Source organism: Lepidochelys kempii, chromosome 3, assembly GCF_965140265.1.
Source record: "Lepidochelys kempii isolate rLepKem1 chromosome 3, rLepKem1.hap2, whole genome shotgun sequence".
NCBI classification, from domain to species: Eukaryota; Metazoa; Chordata; order Testudines; family Cheloniidae; genus Lepidochelys; species Lepidochelys kempii.
The window spans coordinates 147,556,213-147,575,844 of record NC_133258.1 but is presented as its reverse complement, the minus strand read 5'-3'; the positions used below and the strand labels follow the sequence as shown (position 1 = coordinate 147,575,844).

The 19,632-nt window shown below is 50.2% G+C and overlaps 2 protein-coding genes across 3 annotated transcripts; one reads left to right on the top strand and one right to left on the bottom strand.

The window, feature by feature from the left end:
• Window positions 1-888: 888 nt before the first annotated feature.
• On the bottom strand, window positions 889-7,868 carry POLR1C (RNA polymerase I and III subunit C). 2 transcript variants are annotated; one of them, XM_073338463.1, is made up of 9 exons: window positions 7,602-7,864; window positions 7,390-7,461; window positions 7,001-7,108; window positions 6,037-6,169; window positions 5,744-5,863; window positions 5,299-5,451; window positions 4,656-4,805; window positions 3,966-4,082; window positions 889-2,779 (listed from the first exon to the last, which is right to left on the bottom strand). In XM_073338463.1, exons 1-9 carry the CDS (start codon window positions 7,818-7,820, stop codon window positions 2,661-2,663), a joined length of 1,191 nt encoding a protein of 396 aa, XP_073194564.1. In that variant the 5' UTR covers window positions 7,821-7,864; the 3' UTR covers window positions 889-2,660. The 2 variants fall into 2 exon arrangements, with proteins under 2 accessions (XP_073194564.1, XP_073194565.1); XM_073338464.1 differs by lacking the exon at window positions 7,390-7,461 and having other exon boundaries at window positions 7,602-7,868.
• On the top strand, window positions 7,812-19,135 carry YIPF3 (Yip1 domain family member 3). Its single transcript, XM_073338465.1, has 9 exons — window positions 7,812-8,249; window positions 8,506-8,712; window positions 9,081-9,187; window positions 10,128-10,173; window positions 11,035-11,127; window positions 12,471-12,602; window positions 13,211-13,324; window positions 13,899-14,022; window positions 15,441-19,135. Exons 1-9 carry the CDS (start codon window positions 8,160-8,162, stop codon window positions 15,560-15,562), a joined length of 1,035 nt encoding a protein of 344 aa, XP_073194566.1. The 5' UTR covers window positions 7,812-8,159; the 3' UTR covers window positions 15,563-19,135.
• The last annotated feature ends 497 nt before the right edge of the window (window positions 19,136-19,632 follow it).

Sequence of the window (19,632 nt, the reverse complement as noted above, 5' to 3'; positions counted from 1 at the left end):
GAGTCGCAGCATGTCAGGCACTGGATTGCTCTGGTCCACACCGCTTCCCAGGATGTTAGAAGTCCTGTCAGCGGTGCTCCCCCGCTAAGGCAGGCTAGTGCCTACCTTCTCCGACACTGCGCTGCGCCCCGCCGCAGGGCCATGGGGATCTGTGCCACTGGGAGCAGGGTGGTGCCTGCAAGCCAGAGTTGTGTGGAGCTCCTTGTACACCTCCACCTAGGAGCCAGACCTGCTGCTGGCCCCTTCAGGTGTCTCTTCACCCCGGCTGCACCGCCAACCGGGAGCCACCGGAGGTTTAAGTCCAGGCCCCAATCCCCAGCCCTGAGCACACCCCTCCCCCCCCACCACCTGGAACCTCTTCCTGCACCCCAAACCTCTCAGTCACACCCCAGCCTAAACCCCCCTCCTGCACCCTGAACCTTTCATTCCCAGCCTGCAGCTCTCACTCCCACACCCCAACCTACTGACCCAGCCCTGAGCCCCTCCCACACCACAAACCCCTCATCCCCAGCACTGTTGGGTCACGAGCATCAACAATTTTCCTCAACTGGGTCCCCAGAAAAAAAGTTTGAAAACCACTTGTCTAGGCTGTGACCTGCATGAGGTCAGATTATATGATCACAGTGGTTCCTTCTGGCCTTAAAAGTCTATTAAAATTGGAAGTGAAAATAAGACTGATTAGAGAGGGGACATATCATCTACCACTGCTGTTACTTAGTTACACAGTAGGAATTCCCTCTTTTTTAACTCCAAAATTAAAAGAAAAAACTCATAGCCTGTATCTGGATGTTAATCATTAAAGTGGCAAATATGAAGTGGGCTGTTCCCATAAGATGTTGGTTTAAGTGATATGAAAGTAGACCCAGGAATGAATGAATCTTGCAAACATTTGGCTTTTGTACTAGTTTTATTAAGTGCAGCTGTGGGATTAGACAGATGTCAATTCATTTACTCTGAGGGGCAGAATGAAGGGTGTGATGATTATTTAAGTCAGTATCTTATTTTGAGAGATGCTCCCTAACTTACCTTTCAAGATTTGGTAAAATGCTTAAATACATACATGGACCCAGTCTTTCTTCCAGCTTTTATACTTTGCCTCAGATTTTCCTCAGTTTAACACTCTTAATCTGGGATTGGAGAACAGAGGCATATGGGAGAGGGGAGCTCTCTCTCCCACCCTTGTTCCCTTCTAAGAGCTAAAGGGTCACTTTTTAGCATGCAAACTGCTGGCCTGGTTGACTTCACTATTGGTAAAAAAGTTCTTTCCACAGATAATTATTTTGCTAAACAACAGGGTTACATTTTGGAGTCTGTCTCTGTAAGGAAGAGGGCAAAAGCCTTTTTTTTTAAATGGAAATACAGGGCTCCAGCAGTCACCAGATGCCCTGTATTGAGCTCCTACTGTGATAGCATGTTACTGTTTCTAAAGTTAAGTGAAATCTCATTTTAATCCCCTAAAGTTTTTTTTCCCCCGAGGTGGGAAAAATTGGGCAGCCTTATTTTTAGGGCAGGATACAGATATTCCTTTATTTTTGGTCACCTACAGGAGCCCATAAATAAAGATCAATAATACTTAGTTGCAACCTAAGAAGCAAACTGCTTGTGTACAGTGAATAGGCTCAGAGCCAGGCCAGAACTCCCTCTCCACTGTGATCCTTAACTTGAATATTATACTTTCCCTCTTACTAGTTTCATTAGTTGTGATGAAATCTGCAGTCATACAGATCACATGCCTATATTTAGCAAGGTGGGGCTCCATATGAACAAGCTAGCATCCTCTTCTAAAACTTTCTGCGGCTAGGCTTATCTTAGGCCTAGAGCTGACTAAGAACATTGAAAATCCAATTTTATTCTCCATGATTTGCACTGCTTGACTAAGAGCACGTGCTCCTGTATGAGCAGTAATGCTTTAACTTTCACAGAGCAGACCCCCCTCTTAACAGAGATGGTCTTAGCATCTCTCTTCCCTTGGATGATCAAATACCCATTTTAGCACATACAGCAATTGCTAACCCTGAAGGGAAAAAAGGGAAAGTGGCATTTTAGCCTCTACACTAGAGCCCAGCTCTCGACGCACCAGCTCAAGTGCTGCAGCACTAGCATTGTTATTGTTAATGAATTAAGTGCAATAAGTGGTGACTCTTTCCACTGACCCCCCTCGGAAATCAAGCCACCCCCAAGCTCAATTTATTTAATGAAGTCTGACAGTTAAAACAGCCTCTACTTTATTAACAATTCCACACAATCTGCCTTTGGCTGAAGCTGGGTCTTCTCCTTAGCAAGGCTTCAGTTAGAAGATCTAGGGCCTTTAGTAAAGCCCAGTGGCCAGTCCAAGCCTCTGTTGTGCCTTACTGGCCATCCTCTGCAGGTGCTGCACACCATTAGAAAGAGTCGTAAGACTTTCCTAGGCTCCTGCTAGTGCATATACACAGCTGGAAGTTAACCTGAAACTGTTAACAGCACACCTTCATTTCTAGTGTGTCCACCTGCTTGCTTACATACAGTATGGGGGATAGGTGATGGATGGTTCCATTGCTTGGTAACACAGAAGGTACCCTTCCTGTTTACATAGGCTTGTGGGCTGGAAACAATCCCTGCAGATGAAGAGCCCAGGCCAACAGAATCAGTCTCTGCTTCTCAAACATGAGGCCCTAAACTGCTCAGTCCATGTGGTTGGAGTCCAGCTCATCCAGGAACCGTCGACATTTCCCTATCAGCACTTTGATGGCTTCGCTCACCAGCACATCTGGGGGCAGGACACCTGTAGACTCCACTGAGACTAGGGAAACAGACAAGGGTCAGCCCAGCTACTACCCAACATCAGATCCTCCATGTTAATTAACAACTTGGATAATGGAATGGAGAGTATGTTTAGAAAATTTGCAGATGACACCGGGGGAGGAGCTTTAAGCACTTTGGAGGACAGGATTGAAATTCAATCAAGATAAGTGCAAAATACTACACTTAAGAAGGAAAAGATCAACTGCACAACTACAAAATGGGGAATAACTGGCTAGGTGGTAGTACCACTGAAAAGGATGAGGGGTTAAAGTGGATCACAAATTCACAACTTGTGAACAGGGCTAATATTCTGGGGTGTATTAGCAGGAATAGCCCAAGAGAGGAGGTAACTGTGAGGCCTCGGTTGGAGTACGGTGTCTGATTTCAGGCTCCACACTTCACGAAAGATGTGGAGAAAATGGAGAGTCCAGAGGAGAGCTACAAAATTAAGAGGTTCAGAAAACATTGACCCATGAGAAAAGGTTAAAACTGGTCTTGTTTAGTCTTAAGAAAAGACGACTTGGGGGGGGAGGGGGGGGACAAAGGAGGACGGACCCTGACAACAGTCCTCAGAGATGTTAAGTGCTGTTATAAAAACAAGGATCAGTTCTCCACATCCACTGAAGGTAGGACAAGAAGTAATGGGCTTAATTTGCAGCAAGAGATTTAGGTTAGATATAGTTAGAAAGTTTCTCCTAATAAGTGTACTTAAGCTCTGGAATAAGCTTCCAAGGGAGGCTGTGGAATCCCCATCGTTGGAAATTAAGAACAGGATGAACAAACACTGCCAGGGATGGTCTAGCTTTCTTTAGTCCTGCCTCAGCGTAAAGGGCTGGACTTGATCACTTCTCAAGGTCCATTCCCCTTCTATGATTCTATGCTCCCTGCCACTCTGCCTACCTGTGGCTACAAGCAGAGAGTGACCTGCATACAGTGACAAGTTAAGCCAATGTGGGCAACAGTTCAGACACTGCAGGGTTTGCTTCGTACAGGGAGAAGGAAATGTGAATGTCTCCTGCCCCAAAGCCAAGCCCCCCAGGGGCACCCACTGTAACATGAATGTATGAAAGGGTGGATTTTCTGCAGACAATGAAGAGGCTTAAAATAGCGTGATGACAAGTTTCTGAAGGGTGAGAAGCCAAGAAATGGGCTGAAGCATCCAGCAGAAGAAGAGGATTACTTACAGATGTAGTGATCTCGCACTCGTGCCAGGCGCACAAGGTTTTTCAGATCATCATGCCGAAAGATCTCCCGGCTAAACGTGTCCATCCGAGCATTGGCCACTCTTGCCACCTTCTTCCCTGCAGGAGATAGGGACAAATACATACCCCCTCTCCATACTAGTGGACCAGCGATCTGTTTCCTGCCAGCACTGCACCCAAAATATGCAATTCTCCCCACCAGGAAAAGGCATTGAAGTCCTACACAAAAAACTGCCTTACTTCCAAAACAAACTTCAGCAAGGCATAAGCCCGAATAGGTAGCTCCAGCTCAAAAAGATAATGTGCATCCTGTCCAACATTAGGCACAGTTCCACCTGAGGCCTCAAGACTGCTGGGAATGGCAAACTCACAGCCCACAGTTAGAACAAAGCCTTACGGACAACTGAGCAGCACCTGCAGCTGTAAAGAGCAATAGAAGAGCTAAATGGACAGGCATATCCTAGCCTGACATCTCAAGGAGAGAACAGCCTCAACCTCATCACCTTTTTACACATGACAAACCCATTCATTTGTAGAGCCCAAACCCAGAATCGAGATTCCGGATTGAGGGCCACTGGGGAAGCAGGCTCTGTTTGTACAATGCCTGGCTCTAGACTGTACTCAGTCTCATCTCTGCAAATGCAGAGTCCCTGGGGTAGAGGTGGAAGGTACCTTTGATGTTCTGAATCTCAATAACTCCAGGGGAGAAGCACTTTTTCAGCGTCTCAGCTGCCTCCCCCTCAATGGGCTGCAGCAGAGTGATGTCAGGCAGCAGCCGGTAACTAGCTGTGGCCACTGGAGAAAACTTGGCATGGTCTTTACCTGAGGGAAAAGAGATAAGAAGGCAGGAGCACATTGCAGCAACTCAGAGAGAGCAAGATCCCCCAGGGCTGCCATTACCATGGCTCTTCCTAGCTCAATTTACCCCAAGCAGGCCCTTCAGAATGGTACTGTCAGAAGTAACAAGACATCACAACCCAGTCTGACATTGCTGCTTTGTGTGGCCAGGATGGACGCCCAGTTTAGTTTCTGGATGATGTGGTGCTCATCCTAGGTCCGCCTTGGGCTTCATTAAGGATACACAGAACCCACCTCCATTCAGAGTGCCCACTAATCCCTCATTAGAGAAGGTTAAGCTCTGAACTGCTCCTTAATGCCTGAAATTTAAGACAAAAAAGCTGAGAGCCAAGCCACACTCAAGGCCCCACAGATCAGGGAAAAATCCCTATGACCTCATGCCCACTACACACACCATACCCCACCTGAAGGACCCACGCTTTTCATCTCGCTGCCCCACTGAGCACCCTTGACTGACCTATGCCTTTGACACAGTGCATGAGCACATCAATTTCCTGGCCAGGCCGCAACTGGGCAATAAGGATGTCATCATGAACAGGCCGCAAATCTGCATCTGGGAACAGGTCTGCTTGATTTCCCAGGGGCACCCACGTGATGTGTTTGCTGTACACTGTGGAGAGACGTACGACAGGTATCAGGCCAAGCTGCCTCAGCACTTAGAGAGATGAGACAACACTTATACAAGAGGCTGCTGATCCCAGCAGGGCAGGGAAAATACAACCATGAGGATTGGACCTTGCAAAAAGCAAGTTTCATAGAGGGAAGGGATCAGTTTTCTTCATGCCAGCGGGAGGGGAAGAGAGGAGTTCTCTTTCTGGTTGAGGTAGAGCTCACTGGGGTCAACAAAGCCCCTATCCTCTTGGGAAAGGGGAGAGTTTACTTCCAGAGGAGCATAGTTTTACCTCTGTGATTAATGTAGAGCTCATTGGGGTCAGATGACTCCTTGACCGCACAAGGGTTCCGGCTGCATTTGATTTTCAGCTGGAACTGCAGCGTGTCAATTTCTGTGCCTTCCTCATCACCTAAAAAGGGATACGGAAAGCAGAATAAGTCCTGCCTGGGCCATCTCCCCATTGACGAGATTCCCACTCCCTCCTGGAACAGCAGATTTACTCAATCCATCTGGCACTGGTTTCACTTCAGAGCAGCCTCCAATATTTCCATTTATCATAGGATCCCCTGCACAGACTCTCACCTTGATTCTTATATTCAAAGAGGCGTGGGTCAGCTCGGATGGGAACGAGGCCCAAGCGATGGGCCAGGATCTCATCCTGCACAATGGACGTGTTGTTGTACACAAAGACCTTCTCTACAGCCATCGTCGGCACCTGAGGGAGAAGGAGACAGAGCAAATCAGGCAGGCAGTACCCCAGCCATGCACTATTTGCTAAGCACCATTCCCTAACACCCAGCCAGAAGTTCTCTTACTCCACCCCCACCCTCTTTGGGGTTTGATTAACTCTTGCTCTTCACCGACACCATTACCAAAGGAGGGATCTAGATGAGGATCCTGTATCTTCTCTCTGCTCCTCACTTGAGTGTTACCATTGATTTTAATAGGATTTGCATTACCCCATATGAGCAGTTGTAGAACTTGGCCCTATGCTGGGGGGACAGATCTGAGCATAGGATCGGGGTGGGGGGGTGACACTGTTTAACAGCTACTAGCAGCTGGACTACATTTATCCCAGAAATGCAACAGCTTTTGCTGATGGTCTCTTATATGCCCTCTAAGCTCTCCTAGCTTACAGAGGGACTATTTGCCTCTCTCAGGGGCAGAGACTATGCATTGTGAGCTCGGCAGCCCATGGAATATTCTCACTGCACTTCAAGCCTATTCTGCACCCCACTGAGTTTGGGGCTTCTGTCTTCTCTACACCCCTCAGTCATAATCTCGCCTTTCCCAAAAGTTGGGTCTCACTTCCCGACACTCCTAGGAGCTAGAGCCCCAGCCGGCCTCCCTGGAGACTTCTTTACCAGTCAACACAATGCAGGTTCTGGGCAAAGAACGAGAAGATTGGGATAAATTTTTGTCCATCCCAAAGCAGCTCAACTTTAGCCAGGACTAGCAGTGAGAAATAGCTATGACAGGATTTCATGGGACCAGCAGCTGGGTCAGACAGCCCTGGCGTGAAGGTCCAGAAGCCCCTGCTGGGTACCTCAGCGAGCAGGATACGCCGGAAGGCATTGGCGATGGCTGCGTCGATCCCCACCATGTCGAACTCCAGCGTGCTCTCGTCCATGCGGATCACGTCCACCCGGAAATTCTGCAGGGCAGAGGCAAGGGAGCAGAGTCACTGGGGGTCCCCAGTTCCCGGAAGGGGGGGGGGGTGAGGTGCGGCTGGGCTGTGCTAGCTGCCGCCAGGTGACCGGGCAGCCTAGGGCCTGTCCCTTAGCCAGGCCCGGGGCCACCTGCCACAGGGCTGCAGAGACCAGCCACGGGAGACCCCAATCCCCCTCCCCCGCTCTGCTCTCAGGGCCCCGCCCCGCCCCCCCCGCTCCCTTCACCACCACCCCTCCCCCACTCGGGGCCCCAGCGGCTTCTCACCTTCTCGAACTCGGCCTGGTCCCAAGCGTCGTCGTACCCGGGGTAGTTGCCGGGGAAGTCCGTGGTGTGCACCTGAAGCGAAGCAGAGAGCTCGGTGCTGGGCGGGGCCGCTACCGGACCCAGGACCCCTCGTGCCCGCCCCCCGCCTGCGCGCTAGGCCCCGCCCCTTGCCCCACGCCCGGGAGTGACGTCCCCCCCCGCAAGTCACTCACGTTGCGGACCCCGAACTCCCCAAGTACCACACGGCTCCGCATCTCCTCCACGCCGCCGCGCGCCGCCATGCCCCGCTCGCAGCCCCGGGCACGCGACGCAGCGACAAGGGTGCTCGCCACTGCGCAGGCGCTTGAGCACGTCCCCGCCTCTCCGTCACGTGATACGGCCCCTGCCTTTTCGACGGCGCTGGCGTAGGGCACCGGCTTGGTCTTCACCATATTGGGCGTGGCGCTGTCATAGGAAACAGCCGCTGCTACTCCCGTGTAGTTGTCGGCGTTAGCAGCTGGGCTGGGTGCGCGCTGTCCGGATAGTAGGGCACAGCGCCGACCCTTCTCCCAGAGGTGCCCTTCTTCACGCTCGCTTTTTCTGCCACAACCAAAATGGCGTCGCGGCCAGGCCGCTATTACGAAAAGTCGCGAGAGTAAAGGCGCTTCCACGTCCTCGGCCCGAGCGGCTGACGTCCGTGTCCGTCACCTCCGGGTCCTCCGTGGTTGAGACGCGGCTTCCCCGAGCCCCTGCGGCGCGGCCGGGGGCTCCTGTCCCCCTAGCCAAGGGGGATGATGTCGGGGCCAGCGGGGGCAGGCGGCGGCGGCGGCGGGAGGAGCGGGGCCGGCGCGGAGTGGGGCGGCTTCGAGGACACGCTGCAGGTACGGGCCGCGGGGGCCGGCGTGGGGGAGCCGCTGCGGGGCGCCCAGGGCTAGTGGCGGGGGGAGGCGGCCTGGCCGGCCTGTGCAGCCCCGAAGCGGTCAGCCCTGCGGGGGCCCCCCCTTGCGCTGCCCCTCGGGCGGCGGCGGCGGCGGCACCTGCTCTGGCTGCGGGACCGTAGCGCTGGGGCGCGGTCTCCCCTGGCCCGAGCCTCGGCTCTGCTGAGCCTGGCTCACTGTCCGTCTGCCCTGGGCGCAGGGGGGAGGCTCCGCCGTGATCGACATGGAGAACATGGACGACACGTCTGGCTCCAGCTTCGAGGACATGGGCGAGATGCACCAACGCATGAAGGAGGAGGAGGAGGAGGACGTGGATGCCGAAGCTGCTGCGGCAGACGAGGAGGATGGAGAGTTTCTGGGTATGAAAGGTTTTAAGGGACAGCTGGGCCGACAAGTAGCTGACCAGGTGAGCAGAGTGCTGCAAGGATGGGGCCCTGGCTATGTTACCTTCATGCACTGGCTCTGACTGTGGTGGGCGCCAGATCCCATCTCAGGGCCAGGTAGCCCTTTCCCAATTGACCCTGTTCTCTCCTGGCCTCTATTCCCCATCTCCTTGAGGGTTTCCCAGTGCTCCAACCTGAGTCCCATTGTGGCCCTGATGTCCTTTGTCCTGCTTCCTCCCAGGCTTTGGGTGGGATGCTGATCTCTCTGAAGATGTTTCTGTTTCCTCCTGGTTATTTAGCCACCTGGTGCTTTGGTTCTAGGGGAATCTGCTCAGAGCAGCATTGCAGAAGGAGTGTTCAGTCTGCTACAGTTGCCCATTTCTCTCCGCAGATGTGGCAGGCAGGTAAGAGACAAGCCTCGAAGGCCTTCAGTCTCTATGCCAACATAGATATTCTCAGACCCTACTTTGATGTGGAGCCTATCCAAGTTCGGAACAGGTGAGCAAACTGGGCAGAGGGGCAAATGATTCAGGTCATGCAGGCTTCTCACCTGCTTTTGAGCAGCTGTATGCACTGCTGTGGCCCATACACCAGGTGCTTTAGAAGGGCTGCCCCATGATAATGGACCAGGGACACATAGTAGAGGTGCCACCTGAATAGGGCAGAAGAGCCATGCCATAAAATGAGGAGCATCTTCCACGCTATTTCTTGTATAATGAAGGCCTGGATTGCTCCTAATTAGTCCACTTCTGCTTATGGGCTTTTTATGGAGAAAGCTTTTGGGGGGGAAAGTGCTCCAGGATACTCAAAGTACTTATCCCTCTTTATCCCTAAAGAGTTACATCAATACATCCCCTAACTGAGTTGGATGTTGTTTCATTTGAAGCCTGTTGGTGCATTCTGTGTTCAAGACATAGAGTTTGTGGAGCTGAGCCCAGCAGCTCCTTTAGCTTTTCATTGTTGCTAATCTCTCATCCTGTGTGGGGAAAGCACAGAGGTCTACTAAACCTCCATCTGTCCCACACAACGTTTGTTTCCACAGGTGCAAAGCTTTGGCTGTCTCCTCTATGATAGCCTCTCTACACTTTCCCATGGTGCCACCCTGCCCTCAGGACACCAGGGAAGAGTTTTTTCAGAAATCTGCTTGTGCACAGAGGGCTAGGATTGCAATACAGATCCTTTCCTTCTAGGGCACTGTTTCCAGTCTGGTCCCTGGTTGCTATTGGGATTGACTGGCTCTGTTGGGGGTCAGAGGGAAAGAGAGATGGAGCCTTACATCACTAGAGCACTGGTTCCAATATGGCCCCAGGTCACAGGGTTACACTGGCTCAGGAGATCAGGGAATAGAATACAGCATCTCTCACTTCTCAGGTTTCTTGTTAATTTTTTAATTGTCTTCCTTGCTCTTGACATCCTCCCGCGCTTTTGTGCGGTGCAGATTGCTGGAGTCCATGATCCCCATGAAGATGATTAATTTTCCCCAGGTGAGTTCCCTTGTGATGAACCAGGCTCTGTATCCTGAGTGAATGGGCTTCAGAGGCATTGGAGCGCTTAATCAGATGTTTGGGAGATGAGTGTGTTAGAAATGCCTATCAGTACTCTGCACACCTTTGCCTGAGGGGGTTTCAGCAGTTGTGACCGACAGCAAGGAGACCATAAGTCCGGCCCTCTTAAGGCAGTGCTGCCCTTTATGTCTCTCTCAGAGCTGGCACAATCGTACAGCACCTACTCACTTCCACCCCCAAGTCCAGTGCTCTCCAAAGCTGTCAGTTTGCTAAGTAATAAGCCTGTCAGCAAAGTGCTGCTGACACAGTGCTACAGACAGCTTTTGTTCGCTCTCTCACTAATTGTACTGGAGTTGACTATGGCCTGAGAGCAGGGAACTCTGGGCTCTGACACAGACGCCTTTTGTGGCCTTGTGTTTTGCCTCCCTTCTCCCCCCACCCCCTCCAAAATAGGGCTCTATGGATGAATTTGTTAAAGCACTTTGCCATGCATGTGTAAGGGTGATTGCGTATGGATTGTGTGGGACAGAAGTTCTTGTATGGTCCCTCAACCAGATTTCCTGGTTAATTCCCATTAAACCACATCCCCCTACTCCCATGCAGTAGGACCCTAGCTCCTGATCTGACTCCTCAGTCAGTATCTCAGTTAAGCTTCCTCCTTAACCCTTACTTGTATGATTGGTTCTTTTTGGTTCCTATCACCAGCCTTTGCTGTAATTGCTCAGGTCAGTAAGTGACCAGAGTATGAGCTAGGACTAGGACACTTCCCATATAGCCTGGAGGTGGTCTGGCTTCCTGCAGCACTAACTAAACCCCTCCCTTCTCTGTCTCCCCTTGTAGAAGATTGCAGGTGAGCTCTACGGCCCCCTCATGCTGGTCTTCACGTTGGTGGCCATCCTGTTGCATGGGATGAAGACCTCAGACACCATCATTGTAAGGGAACATTTCAGTTTCAAGCCAGGGTTTGCACCAGGCTTTGAGCTGCTGTTGGTTACACAGGGTGCTTCTGTTTTGAGAGTGACTTAGAAATGCGTTGGTGAAGGGGACCTTGGTGTGTGGTAGGGCCTATTGTTCTGGGGCTGGCAGGGTCAGAAGAATCCAATGCTCTGCTGTCTGGGAAGCTCGGAAAGAGCCTACTGCAGTGGATGGACCAGTGCAGGGGTGTAGTGCTGCTTAAGCAGTCCAGAGAGGTGCTCCGGCACCTGAAATCCAGGACAGGATGGTCAGGAGCGAGAGGAGCCACCCTAGCCTGGGAGAGGAGCGGAGTGCTGTGCCCAGTGAGTGCCCAGAAAGGTCCCGGGGTGAGTTGTGAGTGGGGATTTCGTGGGATTGGGACTGGTGGAGTTGGGGGGCCAGGATATTGAGATGAGTGGGGGCTGTGACCAGTGGGGCTGAGGTGTTGGGCACTGCTAGGAGTGGGATGTATGGTCAGGGCTGCTGGGATGCGTGTGGGGGCTGTCAGGATAAGTTGGGGCTGGTGGAAAACCATTGCCATTAACTGATCAGCCAGTTAAATTGGGTTTATGGAGCAGCCCAATAAACATAGCTGGAGAATACCAGTGAGCGTTGCCCTAATTTGACATTTGTAGAGATTATTAATGTTGTAAAAACAGTATCTTACTTGTGCTGCCAGTGGGATTTTTGACTAAGCATATGTGTGCTTTGGATGTGCCTTGCTACTTAGCTTTTATACACCAAACTGTAAACTGAGTTATGTATGTTTTATGTTGATACGATACATGTATTTGGGGGGAGGGATAGCTCAGTGGTTTGAGCATTGGCCTGCTAAACCCAGGGTTGTGAGTTCAATCCTTGAGGGGGCCATTTAGGGATCTGGGCCAAAAATTGGGGATTGGTCCTGCTTTGAGCAGGGGGTTGGACTAGATGACCTCCTGAGGTCTCTTCCAACCCTGATATTCTATGATTCTATGATTTATTAGTAAGGTCTGAAGTCTCAATTGCTGTTATGCAGCTTTTCAGTTAAATGTACTGGTAAAACGTTAGATGTTGGATATGGGGGCTTTTTTATGGTGATGTCAGACACACTCATGTGTGACAGAATTACCAACTTGAGATCACTTCTGCAAGACTCCTGCACTATACAATTAGCACTGATTCACTGGTCCATCCCCCCTGGATGCTGCTAGCCAGGCATTAGGTAAACATCTACCAAAGGCAAGGGGAAATCTGCTGATGGTGGGTAGTGGTTGGTTGGTAACTGTTCTGTGTGTGGTGTCTTATCTGCCATCCTCTTCACCTTCTTGCTCTCTCTGCAGAGGGAAGGCACACTGATGGGCACAGCAATTGGCACATGCTTCGGTTACTGGCTGGGCGTCTCCTCCTTCATCTATTTCCTGGCATACCTGTGCAATGCCCAGATCACCATGGTGCAGATGCTGTCACTGCTGGTATGTTCAGAGCGGGGTTCCCAGAGTGCAGGGTAGCTGCACAGAGCTCCACCAGGGGATGGAGGATGGGAATGTAGCCCTTGCATCATGGTAAACTGATGGTTTCTATTTGTGGCTGTACTGTATACATATGAACAATCCCTTGGGGCAAGGCAGGAATTTACTTTAAGTCCCAAGCTGTTATCCCTGCTGGGGACCCCTCTCCTGGGACAAGGGGAGGGGGCAGTTGCTCCAGACTAACAGCTTGTTTCTTTCCCTGATTTCAATGCCCAGCTGTGAAACTGGGAGATTCCCATTTGCCTCTAGACATAAGTTAGTTTCCTTCATCTGCCACAGCCAGGCCCTGTGGTATCTAAGTCCACAGTAGGGCCTACTGCCAGACCCACCTCCAGCAGGCCCTGGCATTCTGGGGCAGGAAGCCATACCTCCAGCCATCACAGTAGCCACAGCTGGTTGTGTGATAGTTGGCTGCTGCACCTCTCTGGCGTACATGCACCTAGTGAAGCTTTGGTGTGCTCAGAGTAAGCTGCTACTTTTCATGTCCAGTGCACATTATGTGCCTCCATGTGGGGCTGCCACTCTTACCATACATTTTCTGTTCCTTTCAGGGCTATGGTCTCTTTGGACACTGCATCACCCTCTTTGTTACCTATAACATCCACTTCCACTCCCTCTTCTATATCTTCTGGCTGGTGATTGGCGGCCTCTCCACACTACGAATGGTAAGGGATGGGCAGCCCAGCAGGGGCTCTCTGCTAAGCAGGCTTGTCAGCTGTAATTTTGCAGAGATACACCTTTGATGTCACTCCTCCCTCACCTGAGGTTAGTGGCTAAAGTCTGGATCTTGCTAGGCTAGGGGGAGCCCCACTGCAGGTGAACTAGAGGAGACAGCAGTGTGATGTGCTTTCTGCTCTGCAGGACTGGCAGTAATTCCCATCACAACTGAGTGGGATGTCATGGGAAGCAGCCTGACTCCCCTTGTAGTGGGCAGCATGATGGGGAGTCCTGGAGGTCCATACCCATTCCCACAAAGAGTTCCCAGTATCCATTAGCACTGACAAGAGGTGACTGCTCACTGAACATGGTACCTTCTAACCCTTACCAACTTCCTCTGGCTAGACCCAAGAGCTCTGTCTAGGGATATTGGAGACCTGATTGCAGCAGGAATCTGCCTGAAGAGGGGGTGAGGGATCAGCAAGCTCTTGCAGCTTGGCCCATCTCCCATGTGCATCTCCTGCTCAAGATTCTGAAGTCAGAGGCGGGGCCTTGTCTGTCTAACCCGGGTCTCTTTCCTAGGTTGCTGTGCTGGTGTCACGCACAGTAGGACATACCCAGCGGCTCATCCTGTGTGGAATCCTGGCTGCTCTGCACATGCTTTTCCTCCTCTATCTGCACTTTGCCTATCACAAGGTGGTGGAAGGTAAGAGAAGGCAACACCTGTTTAGGCTTGGGGTTATTGACTGGGCATCCTGGGGCCCTGGTTTCTGTTCTTCCCAAGCTGTAGCACAGTTCTGGGTCAGGTAACACAGGAATTGCCATATGTGATCAGATGTGAGATCCATCTACTCTAGTATCCTGTCTGTCAGTGGCCAGTACTAGATGCTTCAGAGGCAGGTCTAATGTGGTATAATCTGCTGCCTGCGTTCAGTCTCATTCGAATAGCTACAGCCTGGCATAAGCCTTGAAGCACAAGAATTGATAGCCCTTCCAAAGTGTTAGCATAAGTGTTAACTGTGGATATTCTTGTAATCCATATAAATGTCCAGTTCCTCTTTGAATCTTGCTAAATTCTTAGTCTTACTTGCTGCCCTTGGCAGGGAGTTCCAAGGTCTAATTATGCATTTGTATGAAAAAAGTATGTTTATCTACTTTGAATGTAACATCCCTTGTTCTTGTGTTATGAGGCAGGGAGAATTCCCTTGTTTAGACCATCCATTATATATAATCTCCTCTGACTGTAAACAATGCCAGTCTTTTCAAATGAGTTTTTCCAGGTCCCTCATCATTCTTGCCACCCTTCTCTAAATCCCTTGAGATAGGGTGACCAGAACTACATGCAGTATTCCAGATGCGGCCCCACCCTTGATATTTATAGAATGGCTTAACGTTTTTTGGAAGTCAGCACTGCCCTGTCATGGATCCATTCTCTCTGCTGGAGCAAGGGCTCCAAGTCCACAGTGTGAGACTCTTCTGCTGGGAAGAACATTTTCCAAAGGCTTGCCCTAGAAATCACTTGCTTTAAAGGGGTTACAGGCAGGGCCTGGGGCACAGGTCTTCAGTCTGTACTTGTATTCCCTGCCACACCAGGTCCATATTTGTACTGCAGAGAGAGACAAATGTCTCACAGCCCTTGCCAGCTGCAGCTCCCGCTGTAAATATTTTATGCATAATTAAGGATGAAAAACAGGAGATCTGTGGGACTGCCCTGAGGGACAACTGGACAGGTGCTGAAGTCAAATGGAGAGAGGGCTCCCTCAAGCTGAGGGTACCTAGGAGTATCTCAGGGGAGCATGTGACACTGCAGTGGTCCCCCAGAGAGGATGATGGCTGACAGTCTCAGGGTGAGGGGCTCTGTATTCCACTCTTCAGATACACAGCCACCCTGCCCTACTGCAGAGGTGACAGGCTCTTCTCAGTGCAGCTGTTTGGCCACGTGCACACAGGGCTCGTTCTGGAAGTATTACTGCTTGTATGAACCTAAAGCTACCTGTCCTGAGACCCCAGCCTCCAGCATACATGTGCAATACCTCTGAGCATGTGCCCTGTCTGCCTGGCCAGAGTGGAATAGAAACACTCTTCCCTTAGTGTCTAACTCTCACTTCTTACCCTCCTCCACAGGTATCCTGGACACGTTAGAAGGACCCAACGTCCCCCCCTTTCAGAGAGTCGCCAGAGACATCCCCGTTGTTTCCTCTGTTGTCCTGAACACAACAGCCAAAGCCATCGCATTGACCCTGTAGCCTCATGGACTCTGACTTGCTGCCCTCACCTCTTCTGGGGCCATTAGGTCATAACCTCCTGCTGTTACCTGGGGAAAGGACAAAAGAGCAGGACTTGGTTTCTCTGCACCTCTTTCGGGGAGCTGAGTGCAGGGCTCCCCCTTGTGTCTCAAAGGAACTCAGCTCTTCCCAGCCTGCATCTGTGCTGGTCAGAGCTGTCCTCTCAGCCTCCTGCACACTTAGCTGGGATTTTATAGCTGCTGTTCCCACCCTAACCCTTTTGCTTGTCTTGTAACTAGCAGCCTATGTGCTCTGCTCCCCTTCTGAAGAGGGAGGAATTAAATGGATGTTGGTGCTGAGTGATGCCTTATGTTAGAACCTGCTCATATAGGGGAGAGAAGGAAAAGTTTTGTTGGGTCCCATCTAATCTTTCCCTCTCCCCTCCCAGAGCTGAACAGGATTATGCATTGCAGCCTGTTCCCTGGGCCTTTATCTGGTGCATTTTTAAAAGTCCTGTGAGGGGGCTTCCCTTGAGCAACTATTCAGTAACTCAAAAGGCCCTTCAACATTAGCAAAGGTGCCCTGAGAATCTGCTGGAACATTGCACTGCTTAACTGAGCCCCCTTCCTCTTTAGCATTCCCCACAAACAATTCCTCTCCATTTCCAATAGGTGCAGGCTTATCTCACCCTGCTTCCCCTCTTGTTGCTATATGTCATAGCCAGACTGACCAAGTCTTGGTCATGGAACTCAGTCCCTCCACCTCCATGATCGCGCTGTTGCTCTTCTGATACCTCCCCTGCTTTATTGTTCCATGGGACAGGGGTTCCCCCACCCATCCCACTGGCAACTGCATTACTTGAGCCTGCTCATAGCAGTTGGCAGAGGTGCTTATTTACCTTCTTCTAGATAAACCTACTGTAGGATGGTGCACAATTGCCTAGAAAACCACACTCCGTTATCAGTGGCTCACAATCAAGCTGGTGGGGCATCTCAAGTGGGGTCCTGCAAGGATCAGTCCTGCACCTCGTTCTATTAAATATCTTCATAAATGATTTGGATAATGGCATGGAGAGTACACTTGAAGTTTTCTGATGATACCAAACTGGGAGGGGTTGCAAGCAGTTTAGAGGACAAGATCAGCATTCAAAGTGATCTTGACAGGAGAAATAATCTGAATTAGGGACAAATGCAGAGTACTACAATTAGGAAGGACTAATCAGTTGCACAAATACAAAATGGGAAAGGACAGCCTAGGAAGGAGTACTGCAGAAAAGGGTCTGGGCATTATAGGAAATCAAACTAAATGAATCCGTTTAACACGGTTGCAAAAAAAAAAAATCTGGGATGTATTAACAGGAGTGTTTAAGCTTCCACTCAGTACTGATAATACTCCAGTTGAGGCCTTGTATCCAGTTCTGGGCATTACACTTTGGGAATGTGGACAAACTGGAGAAAGTCCAGAGGAGATCAACAAAAGTGATTGATGGTCTAGACAATGATTTATGAGGAAAGATTGAAAAAAAAGTTGGGTTTGTTTAGTCTGTAGTAGACTGAGGAGGGACATAAGCCTTCAGGTATGGAAAAGGTTGTTATAAAGGAAAGTGATCTCCTTAACCACTGAGGACAGGATAAGAAGCAAGGGGCTTAAATTGCAGCAAGGGAGATTTAGGTTAGACTTTAGGAAAAACTTTCTACTGTAAGGGTAGTTAAGTAGTGGAACAAATTACCTATGGAGGTTGTGGAATCCCAGTCACTGGAAGTGTTAAAGAACAGGTTAGACAAACCACTGTCAGGGATGGTTGAGAGAATAATTACTGCCTCTGTGCAGGGGACTGGACTAAATGACATATCAAGGTCCCTTCCAGTCCTGCGTTTCTATGATTCTTGGCAGTAAATGCAAATCACTTACTCTGCCTGTCTCCTAGCTGTGGACATTGGTTTTCATGTCTGGTGTAGCGGAGGGGCTTCCTGCTCCCTAGCACACTCCATGAATTGTTTGCCCTCAGCTGTCCAACCTCTTAGTCTGAGGCTCAAATACTGTTTCCCAAAAGTGTTTTTAAGCAGATTCTCTGGCCTTCTCCACTCCATTTGGACCACTCAGGTAACACCAGGGGAGCAGAAAACATCTATTAGTCCCCTGCAGGGGATTCCCCTATGCGGTGGGAGGTGTGGGGAGAGAAAGAGAGGGAAGAAGAGTCTCTACAGTGCATTATAGCAGATGTATTCAGCTCATAGGCCTTCTGCTGCAGGGGCTATGGCAGAGTGCAGATGAGCAGCTCAAACTAGCCCTAGCTACTGGCTTGTCTTCTGGCAGCCATAGCCAGCTAGTGCAAATGAGAGCAGCCTCCAAGCTATTCCAACCTGTACCAAGGCAGCGAGTAGATGGCTCTCAGCTTTCCCCCTCCCCCGAAGGCTGGGCTAGGTTGCTTTCTGTAGCAGAGGACCCATATTTCATAGAATCTCCCCTTAGCTGTGGGTAGAGCTATTCAAGCACCTAACTATATATTGCTACCATGAAAGACAGTGATTAGACAACAGGCCAGGGAAAGTATGGGAATTACTCTAGTGTGGTGGTTACCGCTCTCACCTAGGACTGGGGAGACCCTGTCCCAGTGTTTCTGGAAAAAAAATGAAATAACTTCAGCAGGAATGTCAGAGGCAGTCATCTTGTAGCACCCCCTTGCAGCTGGGTGTGCCTGTGCCCCAGATCTGCCTCATTTCTACCCCCTCTCCCTGAGCAGGAACTGCACAAGTTTCACTGTTACTCCCGGGCTTGGTTTGTTTATTGGCACACATGTAACTTTCTTATTCCCACATTAATGGAAAGTCCAAACGCCCAACTGTCCAGCCAAAGTAACATTCCCTTTGGGACTTCTGCCAGGCCTGGGTGCCTCTTTCATAGACTGTTTTAAGTACACTCCCAAGCCAAATCAATAAATCACCGATCCTCTTTAAATGTGCCCTTCCTCAAACTCCTCTCCAAGACATCCATATGTACAGTCATAAGAAAAATCAATAAAACATACATCCAGTCTCCCTTTATCAAGTGATACTTCCTAGGGCTCTCCTTGGCCACAGGTTCCTTTCCAGAGCTCATAATTACCTGTCTTCCTCACCCCCGGGTACCATCCTGCCATCTTCCTCAAGGCCCATCTTGTTGGTACTTCCTTTCCTTCTTCCTAAGAACTATCTGACTTTATATAGGGTAGAGGTGCCCACTACTAACCTTATTAGGAGGTACTTAACTGGCCACAGCGGGACTGAGTCCACTCCCTGTTAAGGGGCTAGCCCCAACTATGACAAGGAGAAACGGAGAAAGTGCTGCATCAGACTGTCCCGTAGCCTGATGGCTAGGGACTACTGTGATGTGGAAGAACTCAGTTCAAACCGCTTCGCCACAGCAGGCAGAGAGCAAAACTCAACCAGGATTTTCCCCAACTCAGGAGAGGGCCCTAATGACTGGACTACAGGTTATAAGGGAGACTTTTTCCTTCCTCCCACCAGGCCATTTTGTGACTCTAGCCTCCCTTGCCTTTGTTGAAATGCAGAACTTTGAGTTGGGTCAAAATTAAAGGTTTTGATATTTCTGAAACATTTTGATTTTTTTGGTTTTGGTTGAAATTATTTGCTGAACTCACATTTCACGATGAACAAACTCGCACTTTTTGACAAATAAACTATTTGACAAACAATTTTTGCTCAGCTCTGCTGCTTAGTCACCTGTCTCTTTGTGCCACTTGGTAACTTTCCACTCTCCAAACCCTCTCCCTACAGACCAATGTGCTCAAACTAACTTCCCAACCCTCAGACACCCTCCTTAGCAAAACTATTGTGTGATCCGAGTACAGTCATTAAGGTCAGCTTTCTTTTGTGCCCAGTCTTAGGAAGACAAGAGACAGCCTTTACCAACAGAGATGGAATCCATGCATGCACAGACAGAGGGGCATTCATGATCCAGCAGTTTTCATAGTAACAACTTCATAATATCAACCAGAATTCCTAAATTGTACATAGGTTCCCCAATTCATCACAGGCTCCTACCCAGGGATACAGGTACATTCCCACAACGCACATACCCTGCAATGTAAG

What these genes read in the sequence shown, in the direction of transcription:
- YIPF3 (XM_073338465.1), top strand. Translation starts at nt 8,160, where the DNA reads ATGATGTCGGGGCCAGCGGGGGCAGGCGGCGGCGGCGGCGGGAGGAGC. An exon ending in AGATGATTAATTTTCCCCAG is followed by an intron (nt 10,174 to 11,034) that starts GTGAGTTCCCTT and finishes CTCCCCTTGTAG; the next exon opens with AAGATTGCAGGTGAGCTCTA. An exon ending in CTATCACAAGGTGGTGGAAG is followed by an intron (nt 14,023 to 15,440) that starts GTAAGAGAAGGC and finishes CCTCCTCCACAG; the next exon opens with GTATCCTGGACACGTTAGAA.
- POLR1C (XM_073338463.1), bottom strand. Translation starts at nt 7,820, where the DNA reads ATGGTGAAGACCAAGCCGGTGCCCTACGCCAGCGCCGTCGAAAAGGCA. An exon ending in GGGAGTTCGGGGTCCGCAAC is followed by an intron (nt 7,462 to 7,601) that starts GTGAGTGACTTG and finishes GCTTCGCTTCAG; the next exon opens with GTGCACACCACGGACTTCCC. An exon ending in AGTGCGAGATCACTACATCT is followed by an intron (nt 2,780 to 3,965) that starts GTAAGTAATCCT and finishes CTGTTTCCCTAG; the next exon opens with TCTCAGTGGAGTCTACAGGT.